Raw genomic sequence first — 20802 nt, 5'->3', positions numbered from 1 at the left:
CAGTATTGTCATCAGGAGGTGAAGGTTTTGAGGGATACGATTCAGGGTCGGTATCATTATCTGACCCTACATTATACTCTTCCCATGGGTCTGCCTCCTCTGGGATTGTGTCCTCATCATCCCCAGGATGTTCCCCCTCCCCTGTGTCACTCTCTACATCTGTTGTAGGTGTAGATGGTCGTGTGGGAGGAATATTTGGCCTATTGTGAGGAAGAGGAGAAGATGGTGTGTGAGGTTTGGGAGAAGAGGGAGGAGTTGTATTCGTCCCCATTGTTCTCTTCTTCGGATGAGTCTTGTCGTCCGAATGTTCATTCTTCCTCTTTTTAGGTAGTTCTGTGACTACCTTGCCAGTCTTTGGGTCAATAAACAAAGTCTTTTGTTTAGGATCCGTCCCGTGTTCCTGTGTCGGTACCGCAGTTTTCGGTTCCGAAAGGTGTTTTTTCTTTTGAATGTCCATTTGTATTTTCGGTGCCGAGATTTTGTTCGGATCCGATTTCTTCGGTATCGAAGATGTCCCCGGTGTCGAGGGTGTTTTCGACGCCGAAGCGTGCTTCGGTGTCGACATGGACTGCTTCGACTTTGAGCTTTCCTTGACTTGGTGCTTCGGTGTCGATGTGGTCCGTTTATCGGAACCGGAACCACTATGATGGGAGACCGAGTGTTTCGGTTTCTGTTTCGTTGCCGGGCTCGAAGGCGGGGCGTTGGAAACTTTTTTCGGTTGTCTGACCGGGCTCGAGGGCGGGGTCGACACCGTGCGGGGTCTGTTCTTTGGTAAAGGGACGTCGTCACTCACGGTTTGTTGGACGTCGATTTCCTCGACGTCGGACTCGTCCGCTTCAGACCCCGCCTCGTCGGCCTCTTCTTCCTCCTCTTCTGGGTGCTGGTCCTCGAACAGCTCCGGGATTGCTTGTGACTGCATTCTCGATACCTCGTGTCTTCGGGCTCGACGGTTTCTAATCGTCGACTTTGAAGAGAACGCTGCACAGGCCTCACAGTCCCTGGATTCGTGTTCAGGGGACAAGCAGAGGTTGCACACCTCGTGTAGGTCCTTGTGTGGGAACTTAGCACCACACGGTGGACATTTTTTGAATGGAGTCCTTTCCATGGACCCCGGGCTGGACTACGTCGAGTTTCTCGTAGTCGTCGTCCTTCGAACCGCGTCGGTATGGAGTAAAGTCGCGTTCGATAACGATACCGTCGATTTGGAAAGGAGTACGCACCGGTTATAACCTTCTTTGTTGAAGTCGGTCCGGAGCGCTTCGATCCTCATCCGAACCCGATGGCGGAAAAAAACAATCTAAGGATGGAGCCGATGCCCATGCGCACTAACACCAAGAGGAGGAGTCATCTATGACGACAAAGACTTCTCCAAAAGAAAAACAAAGTGCAATCATCCGAGCCCAACACCAGATGGCGATCTATTCATAAATGTACCATCTGCAGCCCATATGCCTCGAACAGTGTGTTTCTGTTGCAGTAATCCCGCGTACGTTTTGATAGATTTCTGATGCATTTTGATTTTGTGCCTGGGTCACTGCCAATCAGGTTCACAGGGCCTGTGTTCTTTTCCAAAACTGTACCAGTGTACCCACAATTGGTATCCCTGTGGCCACATGTAAGTTACTTGTAAAATGTACCATGGGTGTGAGAAAGAGCCATCTTCTTGCATGGTATGCCCCAACTTTTTGCTGAATTGCTGATGTACTTTGAATGTGCACTGGGCTCCTGCCAATTAGGTGCCCAGGGCCTGTTTTCCTTCCCTAAAACTGTATTGAAACCTAAACCCAATTGGCATTTCTTGCCACATGTCAGCCCCTGTTAAATGGTACCCCAGGTATTCAGGGCACTGTGACCAGAGAATGCCCTTAATGGCTGCAGCACTTATTGTGCCACCCTTAGAGGCCCTGTACCCCGACACCCACACACTACCTTTGCAGGCTGAGTGTCTTGGTGCAGAACAAAACAAAGAGTCAACATGGCACACATCCCTGTGTGCCATGCCCACAACGCACTGCCCTGGCATACCTCAGTCACCCCTCTAGCTGGGTGCCCTATGCCAGTGGTGTGGGTAAAGGTTCATGAGCCCTGTACCCCTACAGTACCCAGGTACATTCCTGGGCACTGTAAGTGCAGTGCTGCCATCAAGAGTATATGGTGCTGGGAGGTCGTCATCACGAACTCCACAGCACCATGATGGCTACACTGAAGACTGGGCAGGGAAAGCTTTAAAGGCATGCCGCCTTTGTGAGCATCTACAGGCCAGTTGCTGTACTCCGCAACTGGCCCCCACTGGTTCTGACCCCCACTCTGGCAGTAAGACAGGCGGGAAAAGCAAAGTGAGGAAAGGGGGTGTGCCAGCCTCTGCCAACCTAGGTGAGGGAGGCGAGGTGCAGCACAACTCCGGGCTCTCGCCATCTTGAGGATGGGGAGCCCTACCCAATCAGGGCTAGGCTACTTCCCCCCCCTCCCACTGGAGAGTGGCAGGACAAGGGGTGTACTCACCCCAGGAAATGGACCCATTGGTCCCTGACCTTACCCGACCTGTAACACCCCTGAATTAAGTATTTAGAGGGACGCTGAACCTTCCTTCCTAAGATCCCGATTTCGAAACTACCAAGAAGAACAAGAAAAAAAGACCTGCCGTGCAGCTGCTAACAAGAAGACAACACCAACTGACTTGACCCCAGCCCTACTGGCCTGTCGAACCTCGAACCTGCTTCTGCTATACCTCGGCGTCTCCAGTGGTCAGCAACCTCGAAAACCTCAGAGGACCTGACTGCCTTGCTCATCCAAAGACTGGGACTCCCACAAGCAGTGGTTCTGCTCAAAGATCTACAACCCCTGCTGCCAGCCAGGAACCGCGAATCCAGCACACTCTGCATCCGTCGAGTCCAGCCCGTGCCTGAGTGGACAGACCACGAGGACATCCCCCCAGCGACTGTGACCAAAAATCCAGCTCCCAAGGACCCTCCTCGACGCTCCTGACGACGCCTGCAGCCTCACAACCAGGGACCCCTCCAACCGCGACCAGCAGAGGGTAAGATTTCCCAACACCAAAAGACACCCATGCACCGAGCGCCCCCACGGCCCCCTGTGCCCAACTCCTGGGTGTCGACCTAAGCTACAGCTTCCCAACTTACCTCTCAAAGTGGTGGTTGCACCTGAAGAATCTACGTCCCCGAGCTTGTAGCCTTTGTTCGTCTTGCAGCTTTCCCATTGAATTACATTGGGCGCCAGACGTCTCAAAAGCACTCTGCACCCAGCCGCCCGAGTGCCACCGGAAGTGCAGCATTTGTTCTATTCTACTTCCCTACTTGCCCTGTGTAAGTGACCAGGAGCTCAAATCCCACAGCCGCGTGGACTGCCTGCTAGCAGCCACCCACCAAAGGCCCCCTGCCCGCCATAGGCTAACACTGGGCCTACTCACTCTGCACCCGGCTGCCCCTGTGCCGTTGAGGGTGTAACAACTGTACCTACCTGAAGCTGGGAGACTCCAGAGTCTTGCCCCAGAACCTTAACTCTGCCAGTCAAGTACTTACCTGAAAGCCGATAACTCACATTTACTCCATAGGGTAACATTGGCTGGTTTTCACCTGGAAATTCTTCCGGGTTTTGAAACTTTGAAATATTCACTAAAAATCATCCGATCAACAAAAACGAAATTACTCGCCTGTTACCAGGAGAGATCCCAGTGCTGGATCTTTGTGCCTAGCACCGACCCTAAAAAGTAATTACAACTGTGATTTTCCGATAAACTGATTTTCTCCCATAGGATAACATTGCCTGTTTTTTGCCAGAAAATCTTTTAAGTGTCGATTTTTGAAACATACAAATATTCCTTAAAAATCGCCTGTGTAACAAACAATTTCTTTCAACTGTTTACAGGAGATGCACCAGGGCTGAATCCAGGATCCAGCCCAGAGTAAGAAACACATACGCAAAATAATTGATATTGCATTTTACTTAAAACTCCCATTGAGCTCAATGTCAATATTGCGTTAGGATTGTGTTGAATATTGCAACAACTGTATCTTTTGCATTGAAAAGTCTATTGCTAGTTGAAAGTATTCAACTGTATCATCTCATTCTGAGAAAGTATTTTTATACCTACTTGTGGTTCTAAAATAAAACTATATATTTTTATATACAAAACAATTGGTCTAGAATTCAGTTCTTGAGTATGTGAAACCATTTGCTGACTGTGTACAACAAATGCTTTGCACTGTCCTCTGATACTGCCTTACTGCTCAACCAAGCTACCACTTTACAGAGTAAGGTTATATCTAACTTTAGCCTCTGCCAAACCTCTGGGGACTCTGGACTCTGTGCACACTGTACCTTACTTTGGTGCAGTATATACAGAGCCACTTTCTTACAATGGGTACCAAGGGCACTGTGACCAGACAAGGCCTCTAAGGGCTGCAGTACATATGGTGCCACCCTCCGAGGTCCTGTACCGTAACACATGTACACTGCCATTAGAGAGTGCTTGTTTTGGTGCAGAGAAAAGTGAAGATCCGACATGGCACTGTGGGTCATACCTGCATCCCCCTGCCTATGGTATAGATAAGTCACCCCTCTAGCTGGGTGCACTATACCACTAGTGAGGGTAAAGTTGCATGATCACTGTATGCCTACAGTGTCTAAGTCTATTCTTAGACATTTTAAGTGCAGTAAAGCCATAAAGAGTATAAGGTCTGGGAGTTGATCATTACAAACGCCACAGTACCATAATGGCTTTACTGAAAACTGGGAAGTTTGGTAGCAAACATCTCCGCATATTAAACCCACAATGGCGCCAGTGTGGGATTTATTATACAATGCTCTCGGATGGTATTTTCGAGAGGCACCTCGAGAAACAACCAGCCTTTGGTGGGTTCCCAGACTGGTAAACACCAGCCTGCCACCACGAGACAAGTTTCTAGGCCCTGGGGTGGGAGCCTTAGCTCTAGGCCCAGAAATAAAGCCTTTCCTCCTGGGTAGACGTGTTTAGACCTCCCCCAGGCCAGGAAAAGCCGTCTCTGGCAGAGGAGTTTCAAATGCCTTACCATCTTTGCAACACGACCCCCAGCCTCTCCTGCTATCAGGACCAGGCCCTCTTCCTGTCTCAACCCCTTTTCAGTGGGAAGACAGGCAGGAAAAATTATAACAGCTCAGAAGGTATGCCCAGCTCTGCCAACCCCAACCCTCTGGTGGGGGAGGTGAGGTGAAGCCCACTCTCCAGTGCACGCCATATTGCAGTTGGCAGGTACCCTCGAATCAGGGTTAGTGATGGTGCCCACTCCCCCACTTGGGGTGAGCACACCAAGGGTGTAGTCACCCTAAGGTCATGAGCACATTGGCTACTAACTCAAGACCCCTAAAACAACCCCAAAATACAGTATTTAGGTGGCAGCCCTGAACACACAATGTGGACTCTTGCAACCTGCGAAGAAGACAGACGGAAGTAGTCGCACAGCAGAGGATACTACAGAGAAGAATTGACTTGGCTCCAGTCCGTCGGCAGTTTCCAGAGATCCTGTGCCAAAAGTCGACCTGTCCTGCAGACAGCGAGCTCTAAAGGAAGGACTGCCTTCAACAAAGGCCGGATTGCATGCAAACAGCAGCTCTTTTCCAAAGAAACTCCAAAGACAGACTCTGAGCCAGCTGAGGACGACAAAAATCAACACTTGGCACCACCACTGCACCAGTCACCTAAGATCCGAATCCGGGTGGTTCATTGGTCACAGAGAGGTCCCCCAGCACTCAAGAGTAGATTCCACTATGGGATAACCCCTCCAAGACTCCTGGACATCGCATGCAGTCTCTGCACGGAGACCTTTTAATTACCTGTACCAAGTCATGCTGGGGTCTAAAAATAAAATACAATCAAAGGAATATTTCGTATACAAACAATTTGTCTGAGTTCAGTCTTTGAACGTGTGACATTTCTTGCCTGAGTGTGTACACTGAATGCTTAACACTACCCTCTGATAAAGCCTTACTGCTCGCACACACTACCACAAATGGAGCGTAAGATGATATCTACTTTTACCTATGTAAGCCTTTGGGGATCCACTGGAATCTGTGCACACTATACCTTACTTTGGTATAGTATATACACAGAGCCAGCTCCCTACACTTACCGGTTAATGTATATACCTCTTTTCCTCCCTTAGGATTGGATTGCATTGCATTTTCCCCTATTGCATTTAAAAGTCTCTCTTTTACAACTGCCTAGTTCTAGTGTTTGATTGAAAATGCAAAAAAAATTCTGTTACTGTAAAGCATTTTTACTGCCTTGCAAAACAATTCCTACTGCATATTGAAAAGTACTAACTCTATTCTTTAAACTGTTACTTACCTGCAACCGAGTTCCTCTTGGTTCTAAAATAAAATAAAGTAATATCTTTTTATACAAAACAATTGGTCTGGAATTCAGTCTTTGAGTGTGTGTAATGATTTCTTGCCTGAGTGTGTACAACAAATGCTTAACTGCTCTTTGATAAGCCTAACTGCTCGACCACACAACTACAAATAGAGCTTTTAGTATCATCTAATTAAGCTGAGGAAAGCATCTGGGGATCAGCTAGACTCTGCAACCTATACCTTTATTTGGTATTGTATACAGAGCCAGTTTCCTACTTCACTACCTTGTTAAACACCTCAATTGTCACAGCCACCTTCCCCGAGAACAGTAAACACACAGAAGTGAACGCCCACTAAAGAAACCATTAGCAGACCCCAGCGTACTCAACAACTACTGACCAATCTCCCTGCTTCCGTTCCTGTACAAAGTGTTAGAAAATACAAACAACCAACAACTCTACTCACATCTGGAATGGAATCTCCTATGCAACTCCTTCCAATCGTGATTCTGAAGCAACCACAGCACCTAGACAGCCCTCAACGCGGCTACCAACATCCAAAACCACCTCGACCGAGGATAGACAGCGGCTCTGAGCCTCCTAGACCTCCCGGTGGCCTTCGATACGGTCTCCCACCACACACTTATCACAAGGCTGCACAACATAGGCATCCAAGGAGCTGCTCTCGGATGGATTGCCTCTTTCCTCACCGGGAGAACGCAAAAAGTCTGCCTTCACCTGCGAACCAAAGGATATCATCTGTGGATTACCCTTTGCTCAGCCCTACCCTCTTCAATACGGAGACACCTCTGGTCAGCATAGTCAAAACCCATATATACAACAGTATATCCTACGCTGACGCACCTCTTCCTCTCCGAAGACACCACCAAGACCAACGCCGCCAACTGGATGAGGTTCAACTCGGTCAAGACATAGGTACTTATTTTTGTTAACAGAAGCTTCTCGTGGGATACATCCTGGTGGCCCTCAGTACTCAGACATACTCCTACCCCCGCTGGCAACCTAGGAATCATTCTGAACAACAAGCTAACCTTGATGACTCCGGTAAACTCAGTCTCCTCCTCCTGCTTCTTCATCCTCTGCATGCTTCGGAAGTTATTCAAATAGCTATCCCAAAGCTTAAGAGGCACCATCACCCAGGCCCTCATCTCCAGCCGAAAGAACTATGGCAATGCAGGGATCGCAGCTCACCTTCTACGATTACTACAGACCATATAGAACGCCGCAGCCAGACTTTTCCTGGATCTTCCTTCATGAACCCACATCACCCCCTACCTCAGGAAACTCCACTAACTCCCTGTACAGAAAAAATGCGAGCTTAAGCTCCTGATCCATGCACACAAGGCTCTACACAAGAGCACACCCGCCCGCTTTAACCACAATATGAATTTTCATCAGCCCACCAGACACCTCCGCTCTGCATCCCTTTCTTGAACACTTAGCTCCCCCACAACAGACGTGGCAGATGCGGGGTGTCTCTCCCACCTAATAGAGAAGACATTAAATGAACTACCCTTTCATCTACAGATCCTCCCATCTCTTTCAACATTTATTAAGTCCCTAAAGAACTGGCGTATGAACTAGACCCTATCAGCGCCTGGAAACAACTCACAAATCACCACACAGGTGACCAGAAGCGCTCTACAAATCTACTGAATTGATATTCGCAAAAAGAAAAATTGGACAGAAAGCAGACAATGTCATCCATTCACCCCAGTACCGAGATCTGGGCCTAAATCCATAGTTTTTTTCTCACCATGCCATTCCAATTGGGACCCAGCCATATGCAAATCAGTTTTGACCCTGCGCCAATGGGAACAGTCCAGCCCAAACTGCCAGGCCAGGTCCTCCCTGGACTCAAAACAAGCATCCTAGGACCAGTTTCAGGCTTTTAGCCCTCATCGCCCTAAGTGGGAAGGGTATGCCCAGTCGTGGGTCCTGTGCTCACTACACTACTGGATTCACGCGAGCCTAGCTGATTTAGGGTGATGCCCCGAAACCGGTCCCAGGATGCTTGTTTCCTGTCCAGGGAGGACCTGCTTGGCAGTTGAGTCTGGACTGTTCTCATGAGGCACGAGGTCAAGACGGATTTGCACATGGCTGGGTCTAAACTGGGGTGGTGTGGTGAGCAAAAGAATGATGGATTTAACCCAAATCCTAGTGACTGGGGGTGAATCTTTGCATTATCCAGCATTCCATCCATTAATGGTTTCTTTTGCATATGTCGCCCTGCAGTCCATCCATCAATTGTTTCTTTTGCATATGTCGCCCTGAGTGGGAAGGGTATGCCCAGACGTGGGTCCCGTGCTCACTACACCACTGGATTCAAGTTAGCCTGGTTGATGAAGGGTGATGGCCAGAAACCGGTTCCAGGATGCCTGTTTACGGTCCAGGGAGGACCAGGCTTGTCAGTTCGGGCTGGACTGTTCCCACAATTAATAGGGTCAAGACTAATTTGCATATGGCTGTGTCCAAACTGGGGTGGTGTGGTGAGCAAAAGAATTATGAATTTAACCCAGATCCTTGGGACTGACGGTGAATGTTTGCATTGTCCAGCATTTCGTCCAACAATTGTTTCTTTTGATTAATTGATATTCAGCAGTTCGCTGAATGGCAATATGGTAGGAGGAGGTATCATTTGGAAGTGATGACTTAGCTGGAACTGGGACTTCAATGTCTGGATCTGGCAGTACAACATCGCATGCACCTCCTAGTTGGAGCGTGGGAGGTCAATGTCGACGGCGTTAGTTTGTTGGAGTCGACGTATGGTTTGGCTACAATGAGGTGTGCATTGAGACGGTACACTTGCTCTGCTCCGATGGCTTTGTTGGCCCTAAAGGGAGACCAGGCATTGGAAGCTTTACTGGTGCCATAGGCTGCACAAGCGTTTATGATTTTATCAGCATAGTGCTACTGCGTATCACCACAAGGCCAGTCCCTATGGCCTCGCTCCCAATAGGATCGAGGGTAGTCTCATCCGGTCTCTGCTTCGAGGCACGCTCGCAGTGTCGGCCAGAACCCAAAGGCTGTGGCGCACCCAGGCGATGGTGAGTGGGCTGTGTGCACAGTCTTTTGGTGTAGGAGGGGCTCTATGGAGGTTCTACTGCCAACATTGTCGAGTAGTCATCCTCATGTTGCCTAGACTCATTGGAGGAGACGTAGTGTAGATTGCATAGGATTAACCCCCCCATCACCCACCCCCCTTCTTCACCGAAGTGTAGCTGTTGCTCCTCATCTGCCGAGAATTCAGGTACGCTGCCATCTCCATAGTATGAGCTAGACTGTCAGGTCTGGAGCACAAGGTATTTTTAGTCTTGAACAGGCCACAGGCTGTGCAGTCTTGCTCATTATGCTAAGGCAACAAGCAGAGGTTGCAGACATAGCGTTGGTCTGAGTAGGTGTAGTTTGCCCCAAATTGAGGGCTTTTCCTGAAAAGTCTCTTTTTTACATTCCATCATCCGAAGACAAACATTCTTGCAGGGTGTCCTGTTGTCAGTGTGTGGGCAGCACAAATTGAGGAAATGGCCCCTCAATGGAGGACGGGTATGACTTCAATAAGGTCGAAGTGGTGCAGACAGGACGCTAGAGGAGACAACTGAGGCCTCACCTTGAGCCATCATTGCGCCAAGGGCCATTGTGGACTGCAGCGCTGAGGTGGAGTCGGAGTGGAGCCAGAGGTGGCCCCGTTCTGGGCTCAGAGAGTCCCACCACCACGAAGGGAGAGCCTACCAGTGGTACTCTATGTGGAGGGCTATTTGGCTTCTTGGGGTTCGACCCATGCCAGAGTGAGTCTTACAGGAGCCAGAGAATGGCTGTGCAGAACTCTTCAATCTTTTGCAGGGTGGCAGACAGCCCTGGAAACTCTGTTGTGATGGAAGGATACGTTGCTTACCTGTAACCCTAGTTCTTTTCCAGGGGTATACTCATCAAAGTCATAAGCACTGAATTATCTCCGCCCATGTGCGGGAACCCGGAACATATAGCATAATACATATATATGTGTATATAGTAGAAAGGGAGTACATAGTACGAGAAAACTATACACATATACAGGTATAAACCAATTATATGCAGCCCTAAACACATCTAATAGGCTAAGAAAGCCAGAATTGCATGCATTTCTCTGGTATGAAAATAACTCCCAACATATAATGTAAGAGAAGAAAATGTACAGTAATTGCATTCCGCAAAACAACCTTTTATTTTCATCAAAGAAAACAGGTATAATGACAGGCAATTAGCATAAAGAGGGCTGCATAAATAAATAACATCCCTGTACATAAAAGGAAACTGGCACCTCGCCTTTAAGGCCTTAGAGAATCTGAACACTTTGCCCTTAAGGCCTCCAGGGGAACCCTGCTCCCATCATGCACCACAGGTGACAGTTAGGTCAGTTCTTTTGTACGGTATAAGAAACCTGTAGGAACCTACATACAAGATGCAAGAATAAATAGTAAACTGTTCCTGCTCGTCCGGGGAGGCGGGAGGGTGCTTATGACTTTGAGGAGTATACCCCTGTAAGAGAACTAGGATTACAGGTAAGTAACTTATCCTTCTCTTCCAGGGGATACTCATCAATAGTCAGCACTAATAAGCACTATTAGAGTAGCAAGCTCATGCGCACTTCCGAGCGGATGAGCAAAAAACAGAAAACCACCTTGACATATACATGTTTAACAGTATTAGCAAACAAGTTTCGCAATGAGGCTTGCCCAACCTGAGCATCTGCCTGTGTGTCCGTATCAAGACAGTAATGGCGAGTAAAAGTATGAACTGATCGCCATGTAGCTGCTTTACAAATTTCTGCCATGGGGACATTCCTCAGGAGAGCAGTGGTATAAGCTTTTCCCCTAGTAGAATGGGCCCTTGGTTTTCCTGGAAGGGATCTGTTGGCCAACTGGTATCACAGGAGAATACAAGAAACAATCCATCTAGAAATGGATCTTTTGGAAGCTGCAGAACCTGTGTTAACAGGACCATGGTTAATAAACAAACAGTCTGACTTCCTCAGGTCTTTGTTCTGTCCAAATAAAACTTCAGAACCTTCTTGAGATCCAGGGAATGGAGAGATCTTTTTGGAGGAGTCGCAGGATTCGGAAAGAAAGTAGGTAAAGTTATAGTCTGGTTAATGTGAAAATCCGAAATTACTTTAGGCAAAAATCTAGGATGTGTTCTGAGAACCACCCTGTTAGCGTGGAACACAGTAAAAGCTTCCTTACAACAAAGAGCCTGGATCTCGCTCACCCTGCGAGCGGAAGTAATGGCCACCAGGAACTCGACTTTCCATGTTAAATGCTGTACGGAAGCTTTATGAATCGGCTAGAAAGGAGACCCCCATCAACTTTGTCAACACAATGTGAAGCTCCCATGGATGAGAGGGAGATCGGACTGGTGGGTACACCTTTCTCAAGCCTTGCAAAAAATCCTTCACTACCGCAATTCTAAAGAAAGAAGTCTGGTTGGAGGACTTTCTGTAGGCCGTGATTGCTGCAAGGTGAACTTTAATAGAAGCAAACTGAAGTCCAGACTTGGCCAAATGCAGCAAATAAGGTAAAATCACCTGTTCCTGACCCCGGATGGGATCGTGTCCATTGTTCACACACCAGAGGAAGAATTGCTTCCACTTGAAGGCATATGACTTCCTCGTAGAAGGGTGTTTTGCTTCTTTAAGAATATCGATACAGTCTGAATTCAATTGTAGGTGACCATATTGAATGACTTCAGGAGCCATGCTGTCAACCGGAGGATGGACAGATGGGGTGGAATACTCTCCCTGCCAGCTTGGATAGAAGATCCGGACGACATGGCAACCTGTGGTGTGGCACTTCCGATAGTTGAAGGAGATCCGGAAACCACCATTGGCGAGGCCACTTCGGGGCTATTAGGATCATCCTGGAGATGGCCCTGTACAACTTATTGATTACCACTGGTAGCAATGGGATCGGTGGAAAAGCGTACAGTAAGTTCTGATACATTCGATCAAAAGGGCATTCCCTTGAGATCCTTTCTGGGGAAAGCTGGATGCGAAGACGGGGCATTTTGTGTTTCCCGGGTTTGCAAACAGGTCGATGTCTGGAGTTACCCATGCTTGAAAAATACTGCGTGGGACCTCGTTGTTGAGAACCCAATCGTGTGCTTCGACGAAGTCTCTGCTGAGGAAGTCTGCCTGAGAATTGAGGGAGCCCGGTAGATGAACAGCTACTATTGACAAGTCTCTTGCAAGAAGCCAGTTTCATATGGTTTGAGCCTCTATGGAAAGCGTTCTTGATCGGTTTCCTCCCTGTTTGTTCAATTAATACATCGTCGTCGTATTGTCAGTTTGAATTAGAATGGATCGAGATTTGAATGACGGAAATAGGGACTTGAGAGCAAGATGTACAGCTCTTAACTCTAGCAGATTGATGTGGTAACCCCGTTCGTAGTCAGACCAAAGACCTTGTACTTGCGAGTGGGCCCATAGGAGCACCCCAACCCTGGAGAGAAGCATCCGTGACTAGAGTCTGAGTTGGAGGGTCCTGGTGGAACGGTACTCCCTTCATCAGGTGCGTTCTCTTCATCCACCACCGGATGGAATCTTTGGCTGTCTGATGGAGAATTATCGATCCTTCCAGCACCCTGTAATTTGCATCCATTGGTCCTCCAAACATTGCTGTAGTGGACGCATGTGTAGTTGTGCGTTTGGTACTATAAAGATGCACCAAGCCATTGACACCTGATGAACAGTCGGGAACTGTGTGTGAAGAAGGGTCAGGCATTTTTCTCGAATGGATAACCACCTCTCCTCCGAAGGACACACGTATACTTTTTCTTTGTCCAGGTAGGAACCCAGATAGTGGAACTTTTGCACCGGGTTTAGTATGGACTTTTTGAAATGGACTTGAAGGCCCAATTTGCGTAGCAGTCGAAGGCAGCTCCAGAGGGTCCTGCAACAGAGTAGGAGACGAGCTCTTCAGGCGCCAGTCGTCCAAGTAAGAATAAGTGAATTTCCTCTGCTTGTGAAGGAAGGCAGCCACCACAGCCATACACTTGGAGAATGTTCGGGGAGCTGACTTTAGCATGAACGGAAGAACCGAATACTGGTAATGTTGGACAGGCACTCGAAACCTCAGATATTTGCGATGTCTCTTTGATATCTGTACATGAAAGTATGCGTCCTGCAGATCGATGTAACACATTCAATCCCCTTGGTGAAGCTGAGGGAAAATTTGATGGAGTGCTAACATTCTAAATTTCTTTCTGCGAATGAATCCATTCAACAGCCTCAGATCCAGTATCGGTCTGTATTCTGTGGTGGGACCTCTTTTTTGTACAAGAAGAAGCGAGAGTAAAGCACTTGATTTCTCTGCAGAGCTGGAACTTTCTCTCCAGCTCTTTTGCTTAATAAGGTGTTCAACTCCTTTTGCAACGATCTTTGGTCTCAGTGAGAAATGCCTTTAGGAGGAATAGATGGGGGAGGGGTCTTGAATTTGAGATTTCCATTCTGAACAATGTCGATGACCCATCTGTCTTTTGTTAAACGCTTCCACTCCTCCAGATGTAATGAAACACTTCCTCCTACCGGAGTGGACAACAGCTTTGGAGGAAGACCCATCTCATTGTTTCGGTGGCTGTTTTGGTGCTGTAGAATGTTGTCAGTTACCGCCTCTGCCCCGTCCAGACTTACGTTGTTGAAACTGGAACCTTTGTTGTGTTTGGCCCTAGTTCTGCGATGACCAGTTAGATGTTTGCCCTCGCTGCTTAAATGACCGCTTGTCATAGGGGCGAAAGCGATGACAAACCTCTTTTTTTCAAGGCCTACCGCCCTAAGAGTATCTAACTCCGTCTTCATTTTAGCCATTTCGTCGTCTGCATGAGAACGAACAACGACGATCCATTAAAGGGCAAATTAACAATCTTCCTCTGAGCGTCAGGGTTGAGGCCTGTGAGACGAAGCCACGCTGATCTTCGAGAACAGATGCCATGGGCATATCCATGAGCTGCTAAATCAGCGGAATCAGCCGCCGTACTGATAATCTGGGTAATTTCTCTGCAAATCTTGTCTAGGAATCCCAGAACGATCGGTCGTATTGCCCCAGTAGAGCGGCTGCACTAGCCACTCTCATCACAGACCCTGCCGTATTACACATTCTCCATCCCAAGGAGTCTATGTTCTTGCTATCCATTTCTGGGGGAGCAGATGAGAGTTGTAGCAGAATGTGCTTTCCTGGCAGCGGCGCCTATAAGAGAATCTGGCTGAGGTTCAGTACGTAGAAATAAGGGATCCTGGTCCGAAGCCTTATATTTCTTTGAAATCCTTGAGGGCCCCGAGCATACTGTGGCAGGTGTCAAGAAAGTCTTCATTGTAGGTTCCAGTAACCCTGGCACCAAAGGCAGTAGAGGTTTCGCTAAAAACGTATGGTGCAAAGTCTCAAATATAACAGATGAAGTAACTTGAGGTACAGACATGGTTATGTTGAACTTGTTAGCACCTCTACATAACACCTCACTGAATGTCCCAAGATCATCAAAAGGGGAGACCCTGGAAGGGGGAGTTGACGAAATAGTAGGAGAATAGTCTCTGTATGATCTTGTTGATGTGGTCGTTGTAGGAGACCTGTGCCTTCTCCTTGGCGTATGAGATCGGCGTGATCAAGAGCGCTCTCTTGAGCGTGAACGTCGTCTTAACGGTGATCTGGAACGTTTCTGGGACTTACTAGCAGGAGGTCTTGAGCACTCCATGGTAAGAGGCCTCGCATTAGGTCTGGGTTGCATCTTCCAGTGTCTAATGTCCTCCATCCATCTAGGAGACATATTAATAGGAGGCGATTTGTGCACCAGAGCCCCCTTTGGCGTAACTTGAATGATATTTATCCCCAGCGAGGAAGAGAAGTATCCCTCGACGTCGAACGTTGAGGTCTAGACGCTGGTCTTTCCACCTCTTCCACAGGGATAACTAGCCTGTCCCTAGACGTTGAATGCCTCAACGTCGAACCAGAATGAGCCACCATCGACGACTACCGTGGAGGTGACTGTGGAAGACTGAGATCTATGGGACGAAGCCCTCGACGTTGGCACCTTCGACGTCGACCGCTGATCACGCGGTCTCCTAGACGTGGATTCGGACCTCGACAAAGACCTCTGACGGGTCTGAGAGGTTGATCTTGAGCACCTCAACGCCGACCTTGAAACAGGTGGCGGACATCTCGACGTCAACCTCCTGGACTTCGCTGGTCGCTTTGACGTCGACTGTGATTTCTCATGCTTCGAGCCTGAAGCATGCCTCGACATCGACTTATGTCTCGACGGCGATCCTAAAGTCGATCTCTTTCGCTTTTCAGGCCTCGATGTCGATCTACTTCTAGCTGGCGACCTGGTCTTCAACGTCGATCTCACTGGCATTGACGTCACCGGTCTCAACTTCGACGTACTTTTCGACAGCGATCTTGTTCTTCACGTAGATTTTACTTTTTCCGCCGGTCTTGACATCTCCTTACTCTTCGACGGCGATCCTGTCTTCGACTTCGACCTTACTTTCTCCATTGGTCTCGATGTCTACTTCCTTTTCGACGGCGATCTTGTCTTTGACGTCAATCTCTATTTCAGCTGGTCTCTATGTCTACTACACGATAGGAAGCTTTTTCTTACTTCTAGCTTCCGGTGAAGCAAATCTTCACCGTTTTCTCGGAGAGGAGGGCCCTCCAGATGAAAAATGACTCCCTGGGCCCTTTTCATGATGTTTTCCTCTCTCCATTAAGCCAAGAAGCCTGTTCTTCTCTGTCTCTTTCAAAGTTCTTCTTAAAAGCTGAAGACAGTAGTAACATGTCTCTGTGTTGTGAGAAGAAGGTAAACACACTACACAGACCGAATGAGGATCGGTTTTAGACATCTTCCCACAGGAAGGACATTTATAAAATAAAGGTGGCATATCGGACTAAAAAAAAAAAGACCAATTAGTCATAAAAAATTGAAAAATACCACTAGCAACAAGAAATATCGAAAAAAAGTAGGTAGAATACAAATTCTGACTGAAAAAAGCCAAAATCAGTTGAGCTCAAGCTCCAGGTGCCTCTCAGAAAGAGCCGGAAAAAAGAACTGACCTAACTGTCACCCGTGGTGCATGATGGGAGCAGGGTTCCCCTGGAGGCCTTAAAGGCAAAGTGTTCAGATTCTCTGATGCCTTAAAGTCGAGGTGCCAGCTTACTTTTCTGTACCAGGATGTTATTTATTTATACAGCCTTCTTTAGGCTAATTGCCTGTCATTACCTGTTTTCTTTGATGAAAATAAAAGGTTGTTTTGCGGAATGCAATTACTGTACATGGCCTTCTCTTACATTATATGTTTTGAGTTATTTTCATACCAGAGAATTGCATGTAATTCTGGCTTTCTTAGCCTATTAGATGTGTTTAGGGCTGCATATTATTGGTTTATACATGTATAGGTGTATAGTTACTCGTACAATGTACTCCCTTTCTACTATATACACATATATATGTATTATGCTATATGTTCCGGGTTCCCGCACATGGGTGGAGATAATTCAGTGCTTATGACTATTGATGAAAATCCCCTGGAAGAGAACTAGTTGGCCAACTCGGGGATCGTGCTTTATACCCCCGCTCAGCTGCGAGAGGAGGCCAAGTCCTGCTTAGATTTCTTATGCTTTTGTCAAGATATAACATTTAGATCACAACGAAGACTGTCCTCGTGAGCGACCTTGGCGACTCCTGGAACAGGACCAAATCTTTGACTTCAATCACAAATTGGAGCACTCTCAGCAAGGAGTCTTCTTTTGCCTGGCAATATAAAGTTTCACCTCGCAGTCCCAGATCGCCTTTGAATTAAAGGACTCACACTTAATGTAGGCCTTGGAGACGTGACTCAACCTCAAACACCACAGGCATGCCTGATGGTGATCTGTTGCAGAGATTTGCTTGGGACGATCCCTAAAGGAATTAAAACCTGTCCTTTTAGGGTGATACATAACTTGCAAGTTGTAGACTTTCTACATGTAAAATAGAGGTAAAGTGTCTCTGAGACGAAAGGAAGCTCCAGATCTGTGTCAGGAGGTGCAGAAGGAAAAGAACAAATATTGGCACGCAGGACTGGGATCTATGTAGGCTGGAAGTCATTTCCAGAGCAGAACCGTTTCAGTGTGGAGCTGCAAGGCGCTTACTGCCAGTGCGCAGAGGTACTGCTGAATAGTTTCCGGATCAAGTCTGGAGCATGGGGAATATTCTAAAAGTGAGGAATCTGCAGTCTCTATCAGAAAGCAAGAGCACAGCCATGTTCACCTACCTGTCGGACCGGACAATCTATTGTGATAGACAGCCCTTGAGGCTGGTAGTAATACACTATCAAACCACAGGCATCAAAGTGCTACTCCAGAAGGAAGCACGTGGGATGAAGGAGAAGGAGAAAATGGGTTGTTGTTACCTGTAATGGCCCCTAAAACCACAATGCACTCTTTACTGGTGCAGGATTGTATTTGTCAGTTGCATGGGCTGGGAAGTTGATGAATGTCAGAAGAGCATTCCTCTAGAAAATCTGCTAAACTTGCAATATTCCCTGTGAAACTGGCTAGCAAATGCTGAGTGGTACCTGCCAGCAGAAGCACAGCTGGAGGAGCCGCTGCTCCAGGGAACCCCAGGGAACATCAGCGAGCGAGTGGTAAAACGGAGTGTGGGTTTAGAGCCTGGATTAGAAACTAGTTCCAAGTCATGAACACGTTGACCTCCCCCTCTCCCTAAAGGTCTTGGGGTGCATGAGGTCGCATTTCTCACACAATCTGGAGTGGTGTCTCAGTACCAGACACAAATGGCGTACCTCATGGAGGTCCGAAAACAACATCTCAATTCCAGGATTGGCACCACTTGAACCTTAATTGTCCTGGGAGGTGACATCCTGCCAGCACTTCAGAAAATTAATTTTAAAAGATGAAAAACTGGGTGCAGGAAAAAGGAGCTGATGTTAGAATGCTGGGCTGGTACTTATGTGACTTTTTTATGTGATGTTCTGGAGTGTCCTGGCACTAAGCTAGAGTAGAGTGCCACCTGCGAGCACAGGATACCTGTTTCAACTTTCCCGGCGCCATCTTGCCGCTGGGGTGGATTCAAGAGGTGAGTAATCTGCAGGAATAAGTGTCCATCATAATATAGCTTACTGATGATGAATTGTCTGAATTCCTTATTTACTGCAAGTTAACACACTTTACATCAGCTTAATGAGACAAAAGTCTGCCTTTTATTTTGGCTTTAAGTCTTTATTCTATTTTTAACATATAAAGTCTGACTAATGCCAAATGTTTAGTATTCTATTACAATTACTGAGCGAATGCTTGGACAAAAATAACTGAAATAAATACATTTAATCAAAATTGTGCACCTGCATATACTTTAAGGTTGCGATTTAGCGCAACAAACAGATTTACGGGCACACTAGTTCAGTGACAAAGGGAATAAATGTTTAGTAATGCCACAAAAGTCGCACAGGCTTGGAGGAAACAAACAATGATTTTTTTCACTTATTTGTATAGATGCAATGTTAGAAAATATTAATAAGCTAATAAAAGAAAGTTACAAACATTTAACATTAGCTGAAGTCATACCCTTTTTCCTGTGCCTCTTCCAATAGGAGGGTGACATTCTGCTGCTTGTCGTATTGTGCAGAGCATTATTTCAATAAGTGCAGTCTCTTGTTTATCAGTAAGTGCTGAAAAAGAAAAAAATATGCTGAGATGTATAGCAAAATGTATAAAATATTAAAATAATTAGGAAAAATAAATTGGAAAGTGTAGCTGTACTGAAAGATCGCTGCTGTGTCGACACTGTTCTGCTCCCGAAGAGACGAACAGATCCACCTATAAGAGCCACTCGTGCACAGAGACATCAGTTTCTCTCAGGAACTATTCCATGGCCACAGACACGGAGCTGATCAATAAATCAAAAGAACCATTCTGTGGATTCCAAGAGTGGGATCTTATTACATGGAAAAAACCATACCACCAAACAGGGAAATAGACGGGTGATGAGGAATTTGCAGTTAAAGAGTATGCACAAGAAAGAAGAGCCACTTAAAGTAAGAAACATGTTCATACTTCTAACCACAGACTCCTCGCCTTGTGAATAGACACAAAAGCAGTACCTCACAAGACGCGGAGTTTGTAGAATGGTTGAGGCTATGAAGTCCTGCAGAGCAAAGCAGGCAAAATGTCTATCTCTGCAGACATTTCTGTCAACACAGGAGGGCTTCATGAATGTATGCAGGGATTTATAAATGTACCAATTTAGTAGCTTGATAAGATATTCAGGACAGGAACACCGCATGCCAACGCAGTGGTAGTCTATGGGTCTTCTGGAGGTACATTGTTTGCTAATGAGAAGCAGATCTTAATGTAAAAGACTATCCATCAAGAGATGGTCCACTTCTGCACCATTCAGCCATTCTACATCCCAAAGAACCATAAAAAAACAAATCGTACACTCTAGGCTCTTTTGTATTTTGAACTTATTTTAAGTCGCTTTGGCTGTTTCTTGCACTGTGGAATGCAGAGCACTCACCTATATCTAACCCAGAGCTGGTGGGGGCTGGGAGCTCATGCTTCCCAAATCTGACACCATGCAAGATATGCAGCACTAATTTGAGAGATCACTCTATCAGAGTAAGACAAGAAAATAAAAGATAGACATGCAAGGATGGCACACATTGGGATTCAGGTCAGGGTTGTTTGTCAAACGTGTTAATAATTGTACAAGAAAAATATTAGACTATTTAGTCCAAGAATATGTGCCAAATTTACTTTAGACAATTGAAAAACACTCAATTCTTGTTCATTCAGTGAATGTACAAGTATTTAAAATACAAATCTCTACTCTGTATTGGTTGTGCAATTGCAAATGTTTTTTAATACCACGGAACACGGAACAATTGTTGGTTATTATTAACAGTATTCCTTCCAAGATGGCTACCACACAGAAACACAACATCAAGGTTGAATAATAACAATTCAACTCTTTCTTCTATTTTAGTGTCTGAACGGTCTTCTACATATGTAGCTCATTGACCCGTAGAGACTGGCACGGCCAGTTAATCACAACCTGGTAGTAGTTGTGAGAAAGGGCAATCTTTCTTGCATTGGTATGCCCCCACTTTTTCTCTGAATTGCTGATGTGCTTTGACTGAGTAAATGGACCCTAGTAAATGGTACCCTAGGTACCCAGGGCATGGTGACCAGAGAAGACTCCTAAGGGCTGCAGCACTTATTGTGCCACCCTCAGGGGCCCTGTGCCCTGACACCCACAAACTGCCTTTGCAGGCTGAGTGTCTAAGTACAGAACTAAACAAAAAGTCGACATGGCACACATGCCTGTGTGCCATGCCCACAAAACCCACTACCCTGGCGTACCTCAGCCACCCCTCTAGCTGGGTGCCCTATGCCGGCGTTGTGGGCACAGGTGC

At 46.8% G+C, this 20802-nt stretch overlaps 1 protein-coding gene across 3 annotated transcripts in view; it reads right to left on the bottom strand.

The window, feature by feature from the left end:
• The window catches only part of STAG2 (STAG2 cohesin complex component), a 1493174-nt gene that overhangs the window by 760281 nt on the left and 712091 nt on the right, over positions 1 to 20802 (bottom strand). For all 3 annotated transcript variants that reach the window (XM_078688751.1, XM_078688750.1, XM_078688752.1), the window contains one exon: positions 18953 to 19056. In XM_078688751.1, the coding sequence (XP_078544877.1) occupies positions 18953 to 19056 (104 nt within the window). The remainder of the gene's footprint in view (positions 1 to 18952; positions 19057 to 20802) is intronic.

Source organism: Lissotriton helveticus, chromosome 4_1, assembly GCF_964261635.1.
Source record: "Lissotriton helveticus chromosome 4_1, aLisHel1.1, whole genome shotgun sequence".
Lineage (NCBI taxonomy): Eukaryota > Metazoa > Chordata > Amphibia > Caudata > Salamandridae > Lissotriton > Lissotriton helveticus.
The sequence above is the reverse complement of the archived record's forward strand: the minus strand, read 5'-3'. Positions and strand labels throughout refer to the sequence as shown.